Source organism: Hyaloscypha bicolor (assembly GCF_002865645.1).
Source record: "Hyaloscypha bicolor E unplaced genomic scaffold K444scaffold_126, whole genome shotgun sequence".
NCBI lineage: Eukaryota > Fungi > Ascomycota > Leotiomycetes > Helotiales > Hyaloscyphaceae > Hyaloscypha > Hyaloscypha bicolor.
Genome location: NW_020194628.1, coordinates 1,604,659 through 1,624,033, shown reverse-complemented (window position 1 = coordinate 1,624,033; position 19,375 = coordinate 1,604,659). Strand labels below are relative to the sequence as shown.

General features: G+C 36.6%; 4 protein-coding genes across 4 annotated transcripts; 1 reads left to right on the top strand and 3 right to left on the bottom strand.

Moving 5' to 3' along the window:
- Positions 1 to 7,703: 7,703 nt before the first annotated feature.
- Positions 7,704 to 8,283, bottom strand: K444DRAFT_633989 (uncharacterized protein; the record flags this gene model as incomplete). Its single annotated transcript, XM_024883684.1, has 2 exons — positions 7,704 to 8,162; positions 8,215 to 8,283. The coding sequence occupies 2 exons, from the start codon at positions 8,281 to 8,283 to the stop codon at positions 7,704 to 7,706; spliced, it is 528 nt and encodes a 175-aa protein (XP_024732042.1).
- A 984-nt stretch (positions 8,284 to 9,267) lies between these two features.
- Positions 9,268 to 11,151, bottom strand: K444DRAFT_538668 (uncharacterized protein; the record flags this gene model as incomplete). The annotated part of the gene is made up of 4 exons (XM_024875561.1): positions 9,268 to 10,067; positions 10,112 to 10,780; positions 10,828 to 10,982; positions 11,030 to 11,151. The coding sequence occupies 4 exons, from the start codon at positions 11,149 to 11,151 to the stop codon at positions 9,268 to 9,270; spliced, it is 1,746 nt and encodes a 581-aa protein (XP_024732041.1).
- A 1,784-nt stretch (positions 11,152 to 12,935) lies between these two features.
- Positions 12,936 to 15,306, top strand: K444DRAFT_596993 (diatom spindle kinesin 1). Its single transcript, XM_024878461.1, has 4 exons — positions 12,936 to 13,243; positions 13,297 to 13,561; positions 13,641 to 14,317; positions 14,371 to 15,306. Exons 1-4 carry the CDS (start codon positions 12,992 to 12,994, stop codon positions 14,920 to 14,922), a joined length of 1,746 nt encoding a protein of 581 aa, XP_024732040.1. The 5' UTR covers positions 12,936 to 12,991; the 3' UTR covers positions 14,923 to 15,306.
- A 1,127-nt stretch (positions 15,307 to 16,433) lies between these two features.
- Positions 16,434 to 17,822, bottom strand: K444DRAFT_617587 (ankyrin). Its single transcript, XM_024881161.1, has one exon. The coding sequence runs from the start codon at positions 17,674 to 17,676 to the stop codon at positions 16,780 to 16,782; it is 897 nt and encodes a 298-aa protein (XP_024732039.1). The 5' UTR covers positions 17,677 to 17,822; the 3' UTR covers positions 16,434 to 16,779.
- Positions 17,823 to 19,375: the final 1,553 nt, after the last annotated feature.

Here is a 19,375-nt window from a genome sequence, read left to right as displayed (position 1 = left end):
ATCTAAATACTAATTAATAACCTATATAAATTATAATATAGCCTTATTTCTATTTTATAAAATACCGAATTTCTATATAATAAGATTATTATCTCTTATTAAGGCTTACTAGTATACTAATATATAGTTTCGGACTCTTCTAATAATCTCGGCTAGCTTATTAATAAGCTCTAATTATTTATTATTACTTATAAGAAGAAATAATAAATTATTACTAAAACCTATTTTACTAATTAATAATACTATTTTTAAATTCTTTTAAACTATTATTTGTCTGGAAATTATTAATACGGACCTAGCCATAACTTCAAAACCCGTAATAATTACTTCAAGCTCTATAATTATAATAATTATACTTTAAAGTTATATTTTATATATAAAAGACCCGAATACTACTTATAGAAATATATATTAGAGAAATAAGAGGCTAAGAAGGCTTGATTTAAGAATAGAAATATTTACTAATTTAGATTCCGAAATACCTATAACTTTAATAAATACTTTAATAATACTTATATATAGTATATTACTAAATTCGGAAAAGAAGAAAATAATAAGAATAGTAAGAATAAACTAATAGGTAATACTTTTAAAGCCTTATTAATAAAAATAAATAAAAGAGAGAAATATTACTCTAATTCTTATTTTATTTCTATTAAGAGCTTCCTAGCTATTTCTATAGCCTTTATTTCTACTATTTCTATAACTAATACTCTTATAAATAACCTTACTTTTCTTTCTCTTATATACTAGATAATAGGTAAAAACTATATCTTAAAATCTATTAAATAAATAGAAAATATCTAGATATTTATAATTAATAATATATTAAGATATAATACTTATTACTTTTATAGAATTATAATTAATACTAGAGCCTCTAGATTTTTAACTACTAGTTCTAACTAATTCCAAGCTTTATAGTAAACTAATAATAATATTAAACTTAATAAAACTACTAAAAATTAAATTAATATCTAGTTTAATATTAGATCTATATCTTCTATTAGATCTATAATAGTAAAAACACTAATTAGGCAAGTATAATTCTATATTATACTTATAAAGATTCTATTTTTACTTAGCTTAGCTAATATAAATAAACTAGAAGTTTACTTTAATAATCTTACTAATTATCTTATTATTTATAATAAATGTTTTATACTTATAATATAATATTTTAAATACTTTTTTCTACTTTAGAATATTATTTTATAAAGCTTTATTTCTGAATTCTTTATTTATAATTCCTGCTTTTTTATAGAAATTAAATTATAATATTTATATTACTATTTTAGTTATTTATTTATTAGTAAGCTTTAAAATATACTAGAATAAGCAGGCTATAATATTAATATAGAAGCCTTTAAATATCTTATAAAATATTATAAATAATACCAGAAATCGAATAATTACTAGAATAATTTAAGTTTAATCTAAGAAATAATATTAGCTTTAATTATTTTATTATTATTAATATTTTCTATATTTCTAATAAGTCTATACTTTATATTATTAATAAAAGTACTAGATATTAAGCTAGCTAATAGCTTTAAAATATTAGTATATTATATATTTGAGATACCCTAAAATAATATTAGATTAATACTTATTTAGGTCCTCCTAATTAGATTATAGCAGATATCGGAAAGTAGTTTATTAATAAGAAGTTTACTTAGTTTATAAATATTATAGGAACCAAGATTAAAATTATTTCTATAGAAGCTTATAGTTCTATTAGAATTATAGAATACTACTATAGCCCGATTTAATATATTTACTTTATTATTATAGCCGAAATTAATAGAATTAATAAGAATACTATATTCCAAATAGCTTTTAAGGCTATTAATAATTCTACTAGACCTAATAGTATTATTCTAATTCTTTTGGTTTATAGTACTTTATCCTAAATAACTAAATATAATATCCTATTACTAACTATATTATAGTAATTAGTAGTATTTAAAAAGGTAATAATAGAAATTCAGAAGCTTTAAGCTAGATACCAGATTATAAATACCCTAAATACTCGAAATAGTCCTAGTATTATTAATATTTACGAACTTTCTTTAAATTCAGATATTCTCATATAATATAAAGAGAATACTAGTTAATTTAGTAGTTAGGATAGGCCATATAAGCTAGTAGTCATTAATAAGGAAGACTATATACTAGCTTTATTATATAGTAATACTACTTTTTATTTAATTTCTATAAAGCTCTTTTATATAGGAAATATTAAAGTTATTATTAATAGCCTCGAATCTAAACCTATTCCCGAACTTTATAATAAGACTAAAAATAATACAGGTATAATTTCTCTTATTATTTCTACTATTCTATTAAAGTATAATAAAGAATACTCTTATAAGAACCCGGATATTATAGTATTTCTATAAGATAATAATCTATATAAGAACTCTTATTAAGTTAAAGTTACTAGTCTTCTAGAAAAGAATATATTTAAGATTATTTTTAGATCTTAGGTATTAAAGAAAATATATATCTTTAATTCCCGGTTTATTAATAAGATTAAGAATAAGGATATAGAAAGAAAGCTTAAGAAGTTAAAACTAGTTATCTAGGCTTATAATAATAATAAGAAATATATAATATTAATATAATTACTTATTATTTAATATATTAGCTAGAGAATTATTCTTAGTATTACTATTATAATAATAGATACTATAGAACTATATTTATATAATATCTTATAAGCTTATATCTAATTAATAACCTTATTTAACTATAATTTTTATATTAACTTATCTTATAAGCTTACTAGAGAGCTAAATCTAAATAATAATTCGGTTTTAAAGGTTATAAAACTATTATATAATATACCGGAAGCTGGGAATTACTAGTTTAAAACTTATTATTCTTATTATATTAATGAGCTTTCTATAAAATAATTAACTTATAATTCTTCGGAATTATTAGCCTTTAAACTAATAATACTCTATTTATTAGAACTAATAATTTTATAAAAATAGAATAACTAAAGCTCTAAGAAGCTAAATTCTTGGCTAAAAAGTATAAATGTCTTATTATTAACTATAATCTCAAGTTTAATAAAAGTATTATTTATATAAATACTACTAGAATTATTCTTATATAGAAATACTAGTATAAAAACCTCCGAATTATTTCTATAAAGAATATTACTATTATAAATAGTAAGAGTACTATTTATTAAGATCTTTCTATTAAGGACTAATATATTACCTAATATACTAAAAAAATATATATTATATTAGTCTATTAACTAGAAGCTTTATATAATCTATTAATTACTATTTAAGCTATTAAATCCTCGGAAACTAATATAAAGGCATTTAATAAGTATATTTAATAGTAAATTAAGAATACTATTAGAGAACTAAGATTTATAAAGCTAGTAAAGAAGTTCTTATATTTAATTATTTTTATAAATACTTTATTTATAAATAATAGAGATCTCTTTTCCTAAATCGGATATATTCTGGTTCTAATAAATAGAACTAGATATACTAATATTATTTACTAGTTCTCTACTAAATACAAGAGAATTACTAGAAGTATTCTAGTTTCGGAACTCTATAATATAACTTATAGCTTTAATATAAGTACTTTAATTAAATTTATAATTAATAAAATACTAGAAATAGAATTACTACTAGTAGTTTATATAGATTCGAAGTTATTATATAAATGTCTTATTAAATTAGGAATTACTTAAGAAAAGTATTTAATAATTAATATAATATACCTTTACTAGATATATAAATAATAAGAGATTATAAAAGTCAAATAAATTAAGAGAGAATTAAATCCTGCTAATTTTATAATAAAATTAAAGCTAATAAATGCCCTTAAGTATCTAATTAATATAAATACTATATAATTAGATATAAAGAAATAAGTTAAATATAAATAGGATAGGAAATAGATATATAAAATAGAAGAATATTATAAGAGGGAAAGTTATATATAAAAGACTATAGCCTTTAGTATATAACTAAAACCTTAGAAATAATATAAATATATAAAGTATTTGGGAAATCTAATACTAGGCCGGATTAGGGAATTTGTATATAATTAAAGAAAGATACTATTTTTATATTTTTAGAGAGTTTCTAGTATTAGTATAGCTATTTCTTTAAAAGTTATATATATAATTACAGGATACGGAATATAAAATATAGGTAATAGAATATAAGTAATAGAATATAAGTAATAGGATATAAGTAATAGAATATAAGTAATAGAATATAAGTAATAGGATATAAGTAATAGGATATAAGTAATAGGATATAAGTAATAGGATATAAGTAATAGGATATAAGTAATAGGATATAAGTAATAGGATATAAGTAATAGGATATGAGATATGAGATATAATTATATAACCTTATATCCTATTAATAACTTGACTAGTAAACTAGACTCTTTTAGGCTTAGTAAATTTAGAAATCATATATTAATACTATAATATTATAATTCCTATTTCTAAATAATAATAACTTTACTAACTAATATAACTAGTATTTCTATACCTATATAATAGTATTATATATTACTAGTAAATTAATATTACTATTTTTATTAGTATTTCTTATATAAATATTAGCTATATTTATATTATAAGATATAAGTTTCTAATAATATTACTTTAGTATTTTTCTTAATAGAAACTTATTAATATCTATATTAGTATATAAATAAACTATTTATATAAAGCTATATAAGATTATATTACTTATTTTAAACTAAATAATTATTAAGAATTATATTATAAAGCTTTATATTTATAGAATAATTCTAGTATTATATCTTATCTAAAGGTCTTATATATAATCTAAATAGCTTACTAGCTATTATATTAGATCTAGATCTGTTTTTTCTAATTCTATAAATATTTTATAAGTTTATAAACTTATATATCTTGTTTTAAATCTGCTATATATAAAATACTAGTAAAATAATCCGGTTTTATAAGTATTAGTAATTATAACTTCTAGTATAAGCTAGTTCCTAAAAATAGTTTTATATATATTAATTAGAATTAGTTATATAATCCGGTATTATAATACTAGACCTAATAGCCTTAATAAAAAAGTAGTATAATTATTAGTATCTAATACTTTCTCTTAATAATAGAAAGAATAAGAAATAGATATAAGGAAATGAAATTACTTATATATTATTAGTATAACTAGCTTTTCTAAAGCTCCTATTACTAGAATTTAACTTACTATTTACACCCGTTTATTAATATAAATAGTTTGGGAATCGGGTATTATTAGAGCTAAATAAGGGACCCGATTTATTAATAAAAAGGCCTAATTTTAAAATAATATATAACTTTCTAATAAAATATAAAGGCTAAATTTTAATTAAATAAAAAGCATTAATACTTATAAGAAACTTAAATAAGTATTACCTAGATTAAATTCTATTAAAGATAAAAAGATTTATATAATTATATATTTTAAAAAACTATTTTATAATTAAAATTATATATAGTTCTAATAAAAGGCTTTAGCTAAAATTACTTAAATAGTATTATTAACTAAATTATTTTTAATAGATCCTACTAATAGAATTTTATTAATTTATTAATTTGAAAATATTATAATATTTTTAAAATTCGCTCGTATCTAATCTCGAATTTATAAACCGGAGCTTGCTTAAATAGATAATTAAGTAATTAGGCCCCTTGATTAGCCCTAATAGTGCCCGATTCCCAAATCACTCGTATTAATAAACGGGTATAAATATTACTAATTCTTAGTACTTTTCCCAGAAATAAAATAGTTCTTTATATATATAATTAATAAATTAGCTATTTGCAAGAATATAAAATATATTTCGGTAATAAGAAGAAGTTTAGAGCCTTAATTAGCTCTAAAAAAGTAAGAGTAATAGCCTATTTGAGTATAAATCTAAAAATACTATTATATAATTAAATAAGTAATCTAATTAGAGATTCTAATATATATCTAGATAATATTATATAAATAAATATTAATATAAGTATATATTTCGATTCTAAATAATAATAGCTTATTATATCTATTAATTAACTAAATCTAGTCTGGCCTAAATATAATATATTTTTCTTTCTTAGATTATATCCGTTATATTTATAGTATAGTTGCCTCGGGATCTAGAAGTTATAATATTATATATAAATTCTTTCTATAAATAATAAAATATATTAATAAATAAAGCCCTAATTTTCTAAACTAGGGTAAAATAATAAAATATAAAAAGGCTAATTGGATTACTAGTAAATCTTATTAACGGAAATATATATATAAATACTACTATTTATAACCTATAACCTATCTATTATTTAGCTTACTTTATAATATTATAAATAGTTATTTATTTATTACTTGCTTATTTATTATAATTATATAGTAAATAAGACTAAGCTTCTTATATATATAAATAACTCTAGTAATTAAAGTTATATAGCCATAATTCTTAAGATTCTTAAGTATTTCCTTATTTATATTTCCTAGATAATATAGAATTATAATTTATATATAAAGAAAAGGCATATTTACTATTTAAATATATACTTAAATATTCTATTTTTATAATTAGTATTTAATTATACGAGTATTAATATTAATTTTCTATAAATCTTTTAATCTTATTATAATTATTTTATAGAAAACGTTTATATAAGCCTATTTAATAATAGTATTATAATATAGTAAAAGATTTATAAAGTATTATAGTATTTTAATATAATTAAATAAGGTATTAATAGTATTAATATATTATAAGTTCAGGTCATATATTACTATTATAAAGCACTTTTAGTAATATAAGTACTAAATTACTAGAGTAATAGTAAGGCGTATCCTAAAAATAGAGGGGCAGGTACGTACGGTTATTAGAAATCAGAAAATCAGAAATCGAAAATCAGAAATCGAAAATCAGAAAATCAAATCTCGCTTCTCTGTTTTGTCGACTAGCTAGCTGTGGGCCTCAGTAAGATGGCCACATCAGATTCATTGTTGGTCTCCAATGGATGCAATGCTAGTTTTTCTTTGGGTTCTGCCGGGCGGACGTGAGCTCGGAATTACGTAGGAAGTGGTGGAAATTGATTCTTCTCAGCCAGAGCATTCCAGGATATCATAGAACAAATTTTATATACTTTATGAAAGAACAGAGTCCTGGGATTCTTGGTTGATCCTGGTTTCGAAACCTTCGTGCTGGGCGCGAGTTGTGCGCTGCTTGAAATGTTGCCCTTATCCAGTCATTCATTCGAATAATATGAATAAGTTTCAGCACATGAGAGGTTGCGCAATATCTTTCTTGAACTTATAAGAGCACATTATTTGACTGCCATGTTCTCCAGTTATATTATCACAGGTTGATGAGCCATCCTGTGCCGCAAATTTAGGGGTTGCTTCGCTTGTCTCGCTTGCGGTTTAAAGGTGAATATTAATACTTCGTACTTACTCATTCTTGTTGTCATACTTCGGAGCAGCCATTCTTAGTTCATCCCAATTGAATAGAGGAGGTTTACTGGAGAATCTATCACCCCAGGCCTTGGATGGGCGTTTCCCTTAACAAACAATGCAAGCCCAACGAGCTTGACCATCACTTGCCAAACGATCCACGTGATCCCCGTATGTAGCTGCCGGGGACGGAATTAGTTGCAGTCTCCGACAATTGAACAGATGAAGTCACTCTACCTACGGCAACTCATGAACCAACGTGTTCGCGAATTGAAATTGGGCTGCGAACTTAGCACATTGAAGCATTATTAGTCTAGCCTGGCAGCAATGTGAGCAAATCCGATTCTCAGACTCGCCTCTTCGCATCCGCAAGTCCTCTCGTACAAGCGGCTGAGATTGCTCATATCCTATGTAGATCCCCAAACCCCCCTTCACTAATTTGTCTTCCTCGCGCCACGTCATGATTGCCGACGAATAAAACGGTTCAGCAAATCCACGTTGCGGCCTCAAGTCCTCGTACCCGCTGTACAACTCCCATTTAACCCATTTTCCTGCCTCTAGGATCTTCTTCTTCAAAGCTTCTCTCTGGGGAGTCTTGGCAGCGACTTGTGATTTTCTGTACTTGAAGGTGCGGTATTCTTGGTTTTTCTCTCCTGGAACTTTAAGCGTTGCTTGTTGTTGAATAGTGCATCTAGCCTGAAATGTGTCAGGTGATACATTTCGGTCGATGGAAAGAATTGGAGCGTACCAGGGATAGGAGGCTGAGTTCCAGAGCACGAGGGATGCGAGCGGCAAAGGCGAGCTCATCATTTTCCATATAGCTTGATTCTCTGTCTGCATCCCTTTTCAGCTCTGGAGTAGAGATCTGCTACATAGTAGGAGACCCACGGTTTAAATCCCATCAGAGTCACCCAAGATCGGTGCTGGTGCCCTCTCCTTTGGTATCTCCTCAATTGTGCACCATAGTTCCTTCGCGAATACGGGATGAATGAGATTGCTCAGCCCCATTCCATTTTACCGAGCGCTAATGGAGTCAAGCATTCCATGAGATTGAACTCTTGACTTGTGAACCCAATACCCGTTACTTCTGATATTCCTCAAGCTTGTCGTTTGCTGCCCTTGCTGTCCACTTTCCACGTACTAGATTGCGAACCACAGGTGTTATTCCACTTTTACCAGTGTGCCGTAAAACCGTATGGTCCATCCTATCCCCTCTGATGGGATGGCCATATTTCTTAGCAAGATCCGTCCAGTTTGCAACCTAGGTTCTCTCTGTCATCTGCAGTTGACAGACCTGGTTAGCAGAATCCTCGCCTTTTGTGAAGAAGCTACCTTTGGGCAGTAACAGCCACACCGAATCATACTTTCGTTTGGGTTCCTTGTAATCTTTTCAAAATGATCAATTTCGCGACTTGGAAGCAACCGGTTGGCCGATACTTGTAGAGATGAGGTTTCAGTAGCGAAGCGTGAAGACAACCTGGAAGCCGGAAGAAGAGCCCTCCTTCATGGGTGATTCAGTAGGGTAATGAACCCTCTTTTGGGCGTCATATCAAAACGCTCATCCCTGAAGGTTGAAACTTGTCTGTGGATGGAAAACTATCTCAGCGGAGTCAATGCAGTGCGGAGAACTAAAGTTAGAGGGCGACAAAAGTCGATTGAGAGGTACCCCACCAGAGATGCAGACGGGTATTTTGGACAAATGGAATGCAAGAAAGTACTTTGATCCTTGCATTGCAGCATGCGAAGCCTTCTGGAATGTAGATTTTTTATGTTGAGGACACGTGACCAGATGTGACCAGACTTAACTGAGATTTAATACCACGATGCCCACCTCCAAGCCCTTTATTCCCGCTTTCGAGAGTGTGTTACCAGTAACAGTCCACCCAGAGTCTCCGTACAGCACTTGATCGACAGAGGAAGCGCTCGCTGGCAACGTGATACTGACCTCGGCCGACGAATTCACAAGTGGTCCACTTGCAACCCCAACCATCATCTTCTTGCCCACAATCCAAGCACTCGCATCAATTAGGGCCTCCCCAGCCACAGGTAGACCTTTGATCGCATTCGTTCCAAACAGGAAATCAATTCCAGGCTCTTTCTGAAAAACCTTTCCAAGTTGCCCACTCCCAAGGTTGATGTCGGCTGTGCTTGGATATAGCCAATACGAAAGGCCTTTTGCATTATGGTTCACAGCCAGCATCATCATATTTTCCACTTCTGCAACACTGGGAATGCTGGTCCAGTAATCCTGATCCCCGAAGGCTTGAATAACAGCCCAAGTAGGTTTGCTCCCTTGGCCTTTCAAGTTGGCTTGGTAATTTTGGAAGTCATCCAGACGAGTGGAGACATCTGTCAGCTCTCCCACGCAGTTATCGCATCCACAGTCACCGTAGGTGGCATTGCATGGAATGCCCCATGGGATGGAATACGTAGCATTGATGGAGATGGGGTAGGCGTCTTCGAAAACGATATCTGCGCCGGCACTGTACTCTTCATAGTAGAAATTTTGGCAGTTTAGTACGAGGGATACCGGATGGTATGGATCCAGCCCCTTAATTTGATCATATGCTAGTTTAGTTGAATTGAGGTTGTACTCCCATCCTAGCGTGGTCAGTACGAGCTTTGGTCGAGTGGGATGAACGAACCATCTGGCTCATCTGCCGTATACCAACTGAGGAGCGTGGTCCGGTTCTTCCAAAGCGCAACCTGCTCATTGATCCGAGTTTCGTTTTGGAACGCAGAACGCATATCATACAGATTGAAGAGATTCAGCTGATCCATATTGTCCCAGTACTTTTCGAATTCTGCCACTGGATATGACTGATCAGGAAGACTTCCATCGGGGGGGATATTTATCGTATTGAACCCCTGGGAGGCGTAGGTGTCTAAATGTGTGAAGCTGATGTTTGACGGACTGACATAGCCTCCATCTGCGTAGCCACCGTTTGGGAAAATGGCATACCAGCCCTTCCAATTGTTGAACCCATTCTGAACGTAGAGTCCACCATAGAGATTGTCAATCTTGACAGCACTGCCGTAGGAACGTGATGGCAGAACATAGATCAAAGTCTTAGCAGTAAACGATTGTTGTGCATCTGGGGGAGTTCCATTTATAGAAACAGCATACGGCTTGAATCGAGGCTTGAATGAGGACAACGAGAATCCGACGACGTTGCCTGTTGAATTGACTGGGACAGAGCTGGTTTTCAGAAGGTGTCCGGACTCTTCACTGTATATCTCAAAGTCCAGTGTGGCAAATAGATTCTTTTTAGAACTCCCTGGGCTGTCGTAACTTCCATTCTTGTAGGATTTGCCTTGGTGGGTCAGCGTGGGGTTTGTTGAGGGCTGGGGAACAGCTAACCAAAAATGTGAGATATCGGGGCGTTCACGATGAAGGAACTCGATTCGTCGCTTTCCAGGAATATTGTATACCTTGGTTGGATGGTAAGATAGAGCAAAGGTTCAACTTTGGGAGGCGGAAATTGGAATTGCCCTCCTGGATCATTAGCAGGATAGCTGCCCTCGTTAGATATCATGTTGTTGGATAGTTCATCGCCACTCACTCCTTTTTATATATCTTTCCACACCAGACAGGCATACTCTGAGGGTTGTTGAAGGCAGCGGCATGTCGAGAGATGGAGAGAGCAGCCAAAGCAGTCGCTCCCCAGGGCCTGATCCGGACCATATTGACTTTGTCCAACTAATGATCAGGCCAATTCGAAGACTCCTCACGAACCAGCGCCGCAGAAAGTCGGAACAAGACAAATACGTACCAAGGGAACATCTTTATGACTAGAAGATGCCCCTTGCCTCCGTTCCTACCTGTGGCTAATGTCGATCTGCAATCAGGGGTGAGTGCTGGAGGACAAATTGCATCGTTTCGCGGATCGGTGTGGGATCCCCCTCCGAGTCCTTCTTTAAGCAGCGACCCGCAGGGCAGCAATTGGCAGGGGCAGAGTTCAAGCTTTCCAGGTCCCGCTTTGCGTTGTTTTTCAGTGCATCCAGATTAATGATTCCGAATGAAGCAGGGTGGGGTAGGATGCGCACCAATTTGGGAGATCATAGCTGACTCCTTCCCCTGATCCAGCGTGTCTACCTTCTATATTGTTTTGATTCGGATAGAACGGCGTACCGAATTGAGGGCGATCGGAGGGCCTCCAGTGAAGATTATGGCGAATCAGATGGATGGCATTCTCATTTTGAGTTTGGAGGCCAAGGATCGAGCTCCTGGCTTCAGTGGGCTGCGGGTGATCTTCGCCCGCATAAGTTAGAGCTTGGCCTCAGATACAGTGAGTGATATTCGCGCTAAGCCTGTTTTCTAGAAAAATTAGGAGTTTCAGCTAAATCTCAGTTTTACCCACCAAAACTTAATCGATTTTTGCTGTAACTATGCAAACTAAAATTAAACGCGTGCTAGATCTATATAATTATTAATGTAATTAATACTATTAATATTAAGCTAATATTATTATAGTAAATAGCGCTATACCTTACTCTAGAAGTAATTTGAGTTATTAAGCCTAATATAAAGGCTATTATAAGAAATTTTTATTACTTATATAAAAAGAATTAAAATATATAAGAAAGACATACTTAGAAATATATTATATATAAGGTATTTATTAGTAAGTAATAAAACAAGAAAATGAATTAGTAAAGTATAAAGCTATAATATTAAATTTAGTATAATACTAACTTTTATTTTTCTTATAAGGTCTAAGAGAGCTTTCTTTAAATAAGAACTCTAATAATATAAATAATAATAATATAGTAGTAATATATAAGAGCTATTAATTTCCCTAATTAATACCCGAGGTCTGTTAGATGCAATTTAGTCACGTGCGACCCTGCACACATCACAGAATTTTTTTAAAGAATATAATTTTTTAAATTTATAATATAAGATAAGAAAAGTAAAGAAAATAAAAATTAAAGAACATAAAGTAAAAAGTAATATAAGAATTAATTCTTTATTGATATATTAATATTAGTAATACTTGAGTAATACTACCTAGTATTAATAGCATATTAATGTATTAGGTATTATTACTAATCCTGATTGTCCAGATTTGTCTCATTCTTAGTCTTTACGAAGCTCACGTCTTCTCGAGATATTTTCTCCTTTCTGTTCGGGTTTCATTCTACGCACAGGTTGTCGAATCGCAATGATCTATTTTCCACTCCGATAGGTTTGTTGTTCCTGCGCTATTCAACAAAAGTCTCAGTATTCAATTTGGATGCCTGGACAACCCCCCGTATATCACATTTGCTGCGAGCAAATTAGCAAATTGCAATTACAAACAATTTATTGTCATTTGATTTGATTTGCCTGGTATTCAGTGCCGTTGTTTCAGTCAAGATTGAAAGCTGGCCCAATAACAGCAAGCCAAGAGTGGTTGCCTGGAGCCGGCACAGGCTTTCGGCTTCTCGGTAACTTGCCGCAACCCAGAGTATTATTGATAAACAAAACAGCGCCTCCCTCGACAACTGAAAACTTGCGTGAGAGAAAAGTTTTTTTTTACATTATGGATGCATTCTTTCAAGAAAACAGAGATTCTTACATTAATCAGGTCGCTGCTTTCAAACCTTCTCGTGATCATTCCAAGGATGATGGCGGCGAGTCAGGAGGAGATACACTAATTGCCGCACGCGTGCGGCCGTTGCTCCCAAAGGAGATTGAAGAGAACGAAGTTTTAGGTATCAGGGTACGGCCTGAATCAGGATTTGCAGATGTCCATGAATTACGGCGCAAGGTCAATGGACAGTCAGCATTAAGTGTGAAAGACCCTCTTTCTGTTTTGAAATAGCGAGTTCTGATGTACCTTCACAGTCTTCCAGTTTTCGACTTGACAAGGTCTATGGTCCGAATCAGACATCGAAGGATGTCTACAATGGCCTTGTCGCACCGTTGGTTCCATGGGCATGGGGAGGCGGCATTAGTACTCTGTTTGCCTACGGGCAGACAGGATCTGGAAAGACGTACAGCGTGAGCGAGCTGGAGAGATTGGCTGCTGCAGAACTTATGCGTGGAAACCTTGAAGGAAACCGTGATGTTTACATTTGCGCGTTTGAGCTTGTCGGGAAGGAAGCTTTTGGTAAGTCTTGACTGCTTTGTTTTTTATCAAACTCTGAGATGCTACGAAGATAGACTCTTCAGTTCTGACAAGGAAATAGACCTCCTGAACGATCGCCGGAAGATAGTTGTTATGGAAGATGCCTTTGGCGAATCCCAGCTCGTAGCTGCTGTCGAGGAAAAGCCAACCACCGCAGAAGAACTTATTTCGCATATCGAGCGCAGCATGTCATTTCGGAAGAGCGCACCCACTTCTAAAAACGATAGCTCGTCTCGCTCTCACGCGGTCTGCCGTATTAGGATCGTCAATAAAGATGTTGTTGACGCTCCAGATGGCCTGCTCTTCCTCGTCGATCTGGCTGGTAGCGAGGTGGACAGGGATACAAAGGAGCATAACAAAGACCGAATGAAGGAGACTCGTGATATCAACGTGTCTCTTTCAACACTCAAGGATTGTATCCGGGGAAGAGCCATGTGGAATATGACGGATGGTGTTGCCACAAACAAGAGAGCGATGAATGTTCATGTTCCATTTCGGAGCAGCGTTCTTACAAAGGTGTTGAAGCATGTCTTCGATTTGAAGGGCGACCGATACTGTAGGACAGCTGTGTTGGCATGCGTCAAGGCTAATGCAGCAGACGCTGGACCAAGTAAGAATACACTGCGATATGCCGAGTTACTTCGAGTAGCCGTTCCGAAGGCCAAGCCTGCGCCATACAATATCAACATACCGAGTACCTGGTCTCATCAATCTCTGACGGAATGGATTGAGAAAAACGTGAGTTATTTCACCTCAGACGCGAAGGTTCTTTGCTTACAATAAGTCAACAGTCTGGGAGCCCGGCGGTCTCCTCCTCCATTCTCGCCCCAACGGAAAATGGGGTTCAGCTTTGCAAGCTTCCAAAAGGAGAGTTCGTCTCTCGCTGTCTCAAGACTCCAAACATCTCCCCCGAGCACGCCCGCGCCTTCTATGACAAGCTCTGGCGATTACACATAGACTCGCGCACAGCCAGAAGCGCTGCTCCATCCGAAGTCAGCTCTGCCATAGCGTCAGAAGACGAGGCGTCTCAAAAGCCAACGGCACCCTTTCAGGAACGCCTCCAAACCGGAATGATTGTGCGTGTCAAACGGCGATGGAAGGCAGATTCACTCCAACATGCCATGATTCTCTGTCCTGAGGGGGCATTTGAGAACGACCCGGAGACGAGACAGGAGAGTATGGGCAAGAAGAGGTATATTTGCGCTCAGATTTTTGGGGCTGTCATGGCGGATGCGTATAATCTGTCAATGGAGTCGAAGAAGGTCATTGCGGTGGAAGATATGGAGGCGGAGGTCTCCATGGAATGGGATGCACCGACTCGGTATTGGTTCATGACGATTTAGGGAATGCAAAAGGGAGAATAGAGTAGAAACAGTCGCAAATCTCGTTAGAAGTCTGAGTAGGTTAATACACGAAACCCTTCTTCCTAGATGATAGAGCTATTGAGCGACTCAGCGAGTGCGTGCCGATGGCTGAGGGGAAGGCAAGGGGTGTAGCGAGGACATCTTGAGAGCAGGAGTTGTCTGCTGGTAGAGGTTGGTGGTTGCATATGCCCTGTTATGCGTATCCTTGCTGCTGGAGGGACTTCGACTTGGGGGTGTGTTGCACGAGCCGCACTGCCATCTTGCCGGTAATCAAGATGAAATTTGGCGTCAAAGAAGTATCAGCAATTGATAACGAAAAACAATGACGAGCGAAGAAGTCACTGAGAGCTTCACCTCGAAGCGACGTACATCAGGAAATTCCTTGTAGAGTGAAAAAGTGTAAGAAAAGGAGAGAAAAGAGAAGACGGGAAACGAGGAGATAATGTCGGCATAGGCTTCACGGCTAATCTACTACAGCTACCCGTGAGCTAAGACCTCCTCCACTCCCTTCCCTCCGCCACCCCCCTTGCTCTCTTTTTCTCTTTGACCCAAACAAATACGAAGATCATATTAGATGTTGAAATTTTGTTAAATTAAGATCCATGCGACCAAGCTACCTCCCTCGCTCTTCCAGTCTGATCTTCTAACAAGTGAAGTCTCACGTTCTTCTCTCCCTCTTCCTCGGGCTCTAATCAACTCTCGTTCGCACCGGTGTTTTCGAAGGGCTTTCCCCTATTCCATTAATCTTCTTGTTACCACCACCCTTTATCTTCAGTTTTTCCCGTGTTACTGGCTTTCTAGCCTTATCTCCTCCTCCGTTAGACCACGAGAGCCTCGAACTACCCTTCTTGCCGTCGCTCTTCGTCTTCGATGTTTTATTCGCAATTCTCTTCTCCCTCATCGAAGCAGTAGGTAAACCAGGGGCAACTCGTCATCAGCATATTCGTCTTCTAAATTATGCTTCTTTCTTGGTGTTAGAGTTGTGAACTTGTGACATTGCCTCCCTTCTCTCCCTTGGATCGAGAGGAGCTAGCTCGCCCTGCACACCTGTTGCTAGATAACTTCTGAGAATTGGGTTCCATTCCCTGCCGTAGCATCACATGATTCTTCTTCCTAGCTACGGTTAGCGTGGCTTCAGTCGCCTTGATAGTAGGCTTCCATGGACGACCACTAGTTCTCCTTCCACTAGCATTCTCAGACTGTACAGGAACCGCTTGTTTTCCTGGTAGGCCGTACTCCTCGTGGCTATCAGACCTCTCTGCAGTAGGATTTTTCTTGGCTCTCTTATGCCCGCGCCCATTCCCACCTTCATTGCCGCCATCACCATCACCTGCACTGCTTTGAGAACCGCTTCCTCGTAGACGTTTGCCCGTCGAAGTCCTCCTATGGAAAATCCTCCCAGATCGGTGTCCACTACCATTGAGGGAAACGGTCGTTTGGGTATTGTTGCTACTACGAACAATATATAAATGTAAACTTGATTTTGCATACTGGTTTTCTGAATGCTTCTTGATATTGTTAGAGGATATGAGAGCCGGAAATGGCTCCACTTGGAGTGCATAATCAGCGTAACGATTGTGTTTCTATAGCAAAATCTTCGGCGACCAAAGCCTGCCTGAGCATCAACCCGTCTGATTGCATTCAACAAAGCCAGGCGAATTCAAGCTCGCGCGGAAGCAGTCTCGGGTGTGAAAATTTCCCCATCAAAGTAAAGCAGACTCCCAGGTACCTTCCCATATAAGTAAACGCCATCAATCGATCCTCTTCGCTAAATATCCAACAACTCTCGTCTTCCAGAGTGCTCAAATCTAACGCATCTCAAAAGGTAATCTCATCTCAATCAACACAAAATACATCCGGCAACTCCCCCTTCCAAGCCCAGTTCCTCTCATCCACCATCCTCAACTCCCTGACCCTCACGGCCTCCTCCTTCACCAACCCCCTCTCTGTCAGCCATCTAATCACCTCCAACCGACCCATCTCCCTCGCAACACCCACACAATCCCTCCCCCTCTCATCCTTCCACTGTAAATCCGCACCCCTATTCACCAACTCCTGCACTGACGCAAGTGCTCCCGCTCTACACGCCCTATACAATGCCGTGCCCTCCACATCCCCCTCATCCATCGGCACAAGCCACCAAATCTCTCTTTCTTCCAACCCTGCCCCATTCCCCAAACACAGTCTCAACATAGTAACATCGTCTTTCTCCGCTGCTCCAATAGCAGCCCCGGTTCCTTGAAGTTTTAGCCCGTGCTTGATCAACAGGTCAACCATATCCAAGCTCCGATTCTCGCCGCCAATAGCATAGACGATAGCTTCACAGCTGAAGCCGGCGTTGACATCCTGGCCATTCTCCAGAAGCCAGCGAGCGAAGGAGATGTTGCCGTGTACGGCGGCGACCACGAGGGCAGTCCCGCAGCCGAAGAATTCGGAATTGTGAGAGTTCAGGTCGAAGCCATTTTCTACGAGGACCTGGAAGATGGCGGGAGACTGGGAGGCGCAAGCAGAATGGTAGAAGTCGGAGTTCAGGCTGGAGGGTGGGAGGCAGAAGCCTTGCGAGAAGCACCATCTGAGAATTTCCGGTTGGTGGGACGAGAGGGAGGCCAGAGCGATGGCTTTCAGGATCGGAGACGAAGGGGGAAGAGTAGGAAAGTGGGACTTTATGAGCGGGAGGTCACCGTTTTGGGTTGCTGTCACGAGCAGCTGTGTGAAGTGATCCTCGGCGGCCATGGCGAGGCTGCTGGTACGTGGCCTGAAAAGCGCTCGGATATCAGCTCTTGTGATGTTGTGTGAAAAGGACTCGCTCCTCTTGAATGGGAGAGAGAAAAAGGTAGTAGATTTTAAAAGCTCGGTTGTCAAGACGGGAGAGAAAGATGGAGTAGTTTAGGAAGATGTGAGGTAAGGCTGCCCGGCTGATGCTGGGTGCCGAGCTGACTCATGATGAGACAAGGCTGCAGATTCGTAGGCAGCCACCACCAATGAATGGCCTGAACAAAGGCCTGTTTGACGATGCGCCATCGCAGTGAGAAATAATCAAAATCCAGGCTCCGGTTCATGTCTTTTTGTTCAAGAAGGAATATGGTCAGCAACATCGGTCTTGGTGACCTGCTCTGACACCGGACACGACACCTCAGCCTTCAATGTCTCAGGACCCCTGGCAAGCCACACTTGTGGACATGTCATCGGTTCGCGAGAGTGAATGATACTTTGTTGTGTCTTCCTTGCAGACATACTGATCCGCGAAATTAAAATTTCGAGGTCACCGAAACATCCAGAATCGAAAATCGGCTAGCACTGCTGCCAATGGTCCCTCCACAAAGATTATTGGTTAGCACAAAGCATCGGAATCTTTCCGATGTCGAAGAACGGGAAAAAACTGCGAATAAAGAAGAAGAAAAACACGTCGACCAGATAATAATTTCTTCAAATCTCAAGCGAAATGAAGCTTCGCTTCGCTGGGTTCCGCTAATCCTAATTCCGCCAGATTAGTCCCCTTTTCCCAACCCCTTTTCGTCACCCGAAACAACTTCCCGCATAATAAGGGAGAGCCGAATTTCTAAGCCATCAAGATCCTACACACTTACAGCAGGCGCTAGGAATAGAGGAGATCGACACACTCATATCGGTTTCAACATCCCCGTGGGAAAACATAAGCGTATAAGAGATAGTTATTTGGTCCAGGAGCGGTTCTCCTCTCAATTTTCTGTCGAAAGAGTATCATAATGCTTTTTTAAGAGTCTTTTATTATACAGTGAATTGGATACGCACCCATAATTGGATATAACTAGGGTTTAAATATGCTTTGCGTTAATGTTTCTATAAAGCCAGGTACATCCTCTCATCTCCTCCCTCTCCTATCTCCTATCTCCCCTCTATACTTACCTAATACATAAACGGGCAATGGTATCCCTTCCCACTATTTTCTTCATGCGATCCTGCCGGATATCCAAACTCATCATATCCAGTCTCTAGCCTATTGAGCCAGTCTGCGACCTGGACACATCAGCTCCCGAGGAAGTTAGCGCTAGGGACCTCCGAACATGTCAGATATTCTGTTGTTTCGCGCCATTCCTTACCTCACTTTGCGGGTGCGCCAAGCCACCCCGCACGTGACACCTCGCCGCTCTACTCACCCTTGCTTCACCTTAACCTCACCCATCCTTACCCGCCTCCATTATGCGCTCTCTACCGCCTCACCTCTACTCACCCTTCTTGCCTAGGATATGCTTATCCCCGGTCGCGTGGCTATTGAGAACGTTAACTCTTAGCGAGAAGGATTTAGGGGAACTAGAACGGGCTCTAGAGGGACCGTAATAAGCCCCTAGTATTAAGATAAGCTCCCGAGCTTATTATCCTAATACTAAATAATAATGTTATTATAAGAGTAGACATGGAATTCTGTCTTATAATATACTCCTAATTCTACTCT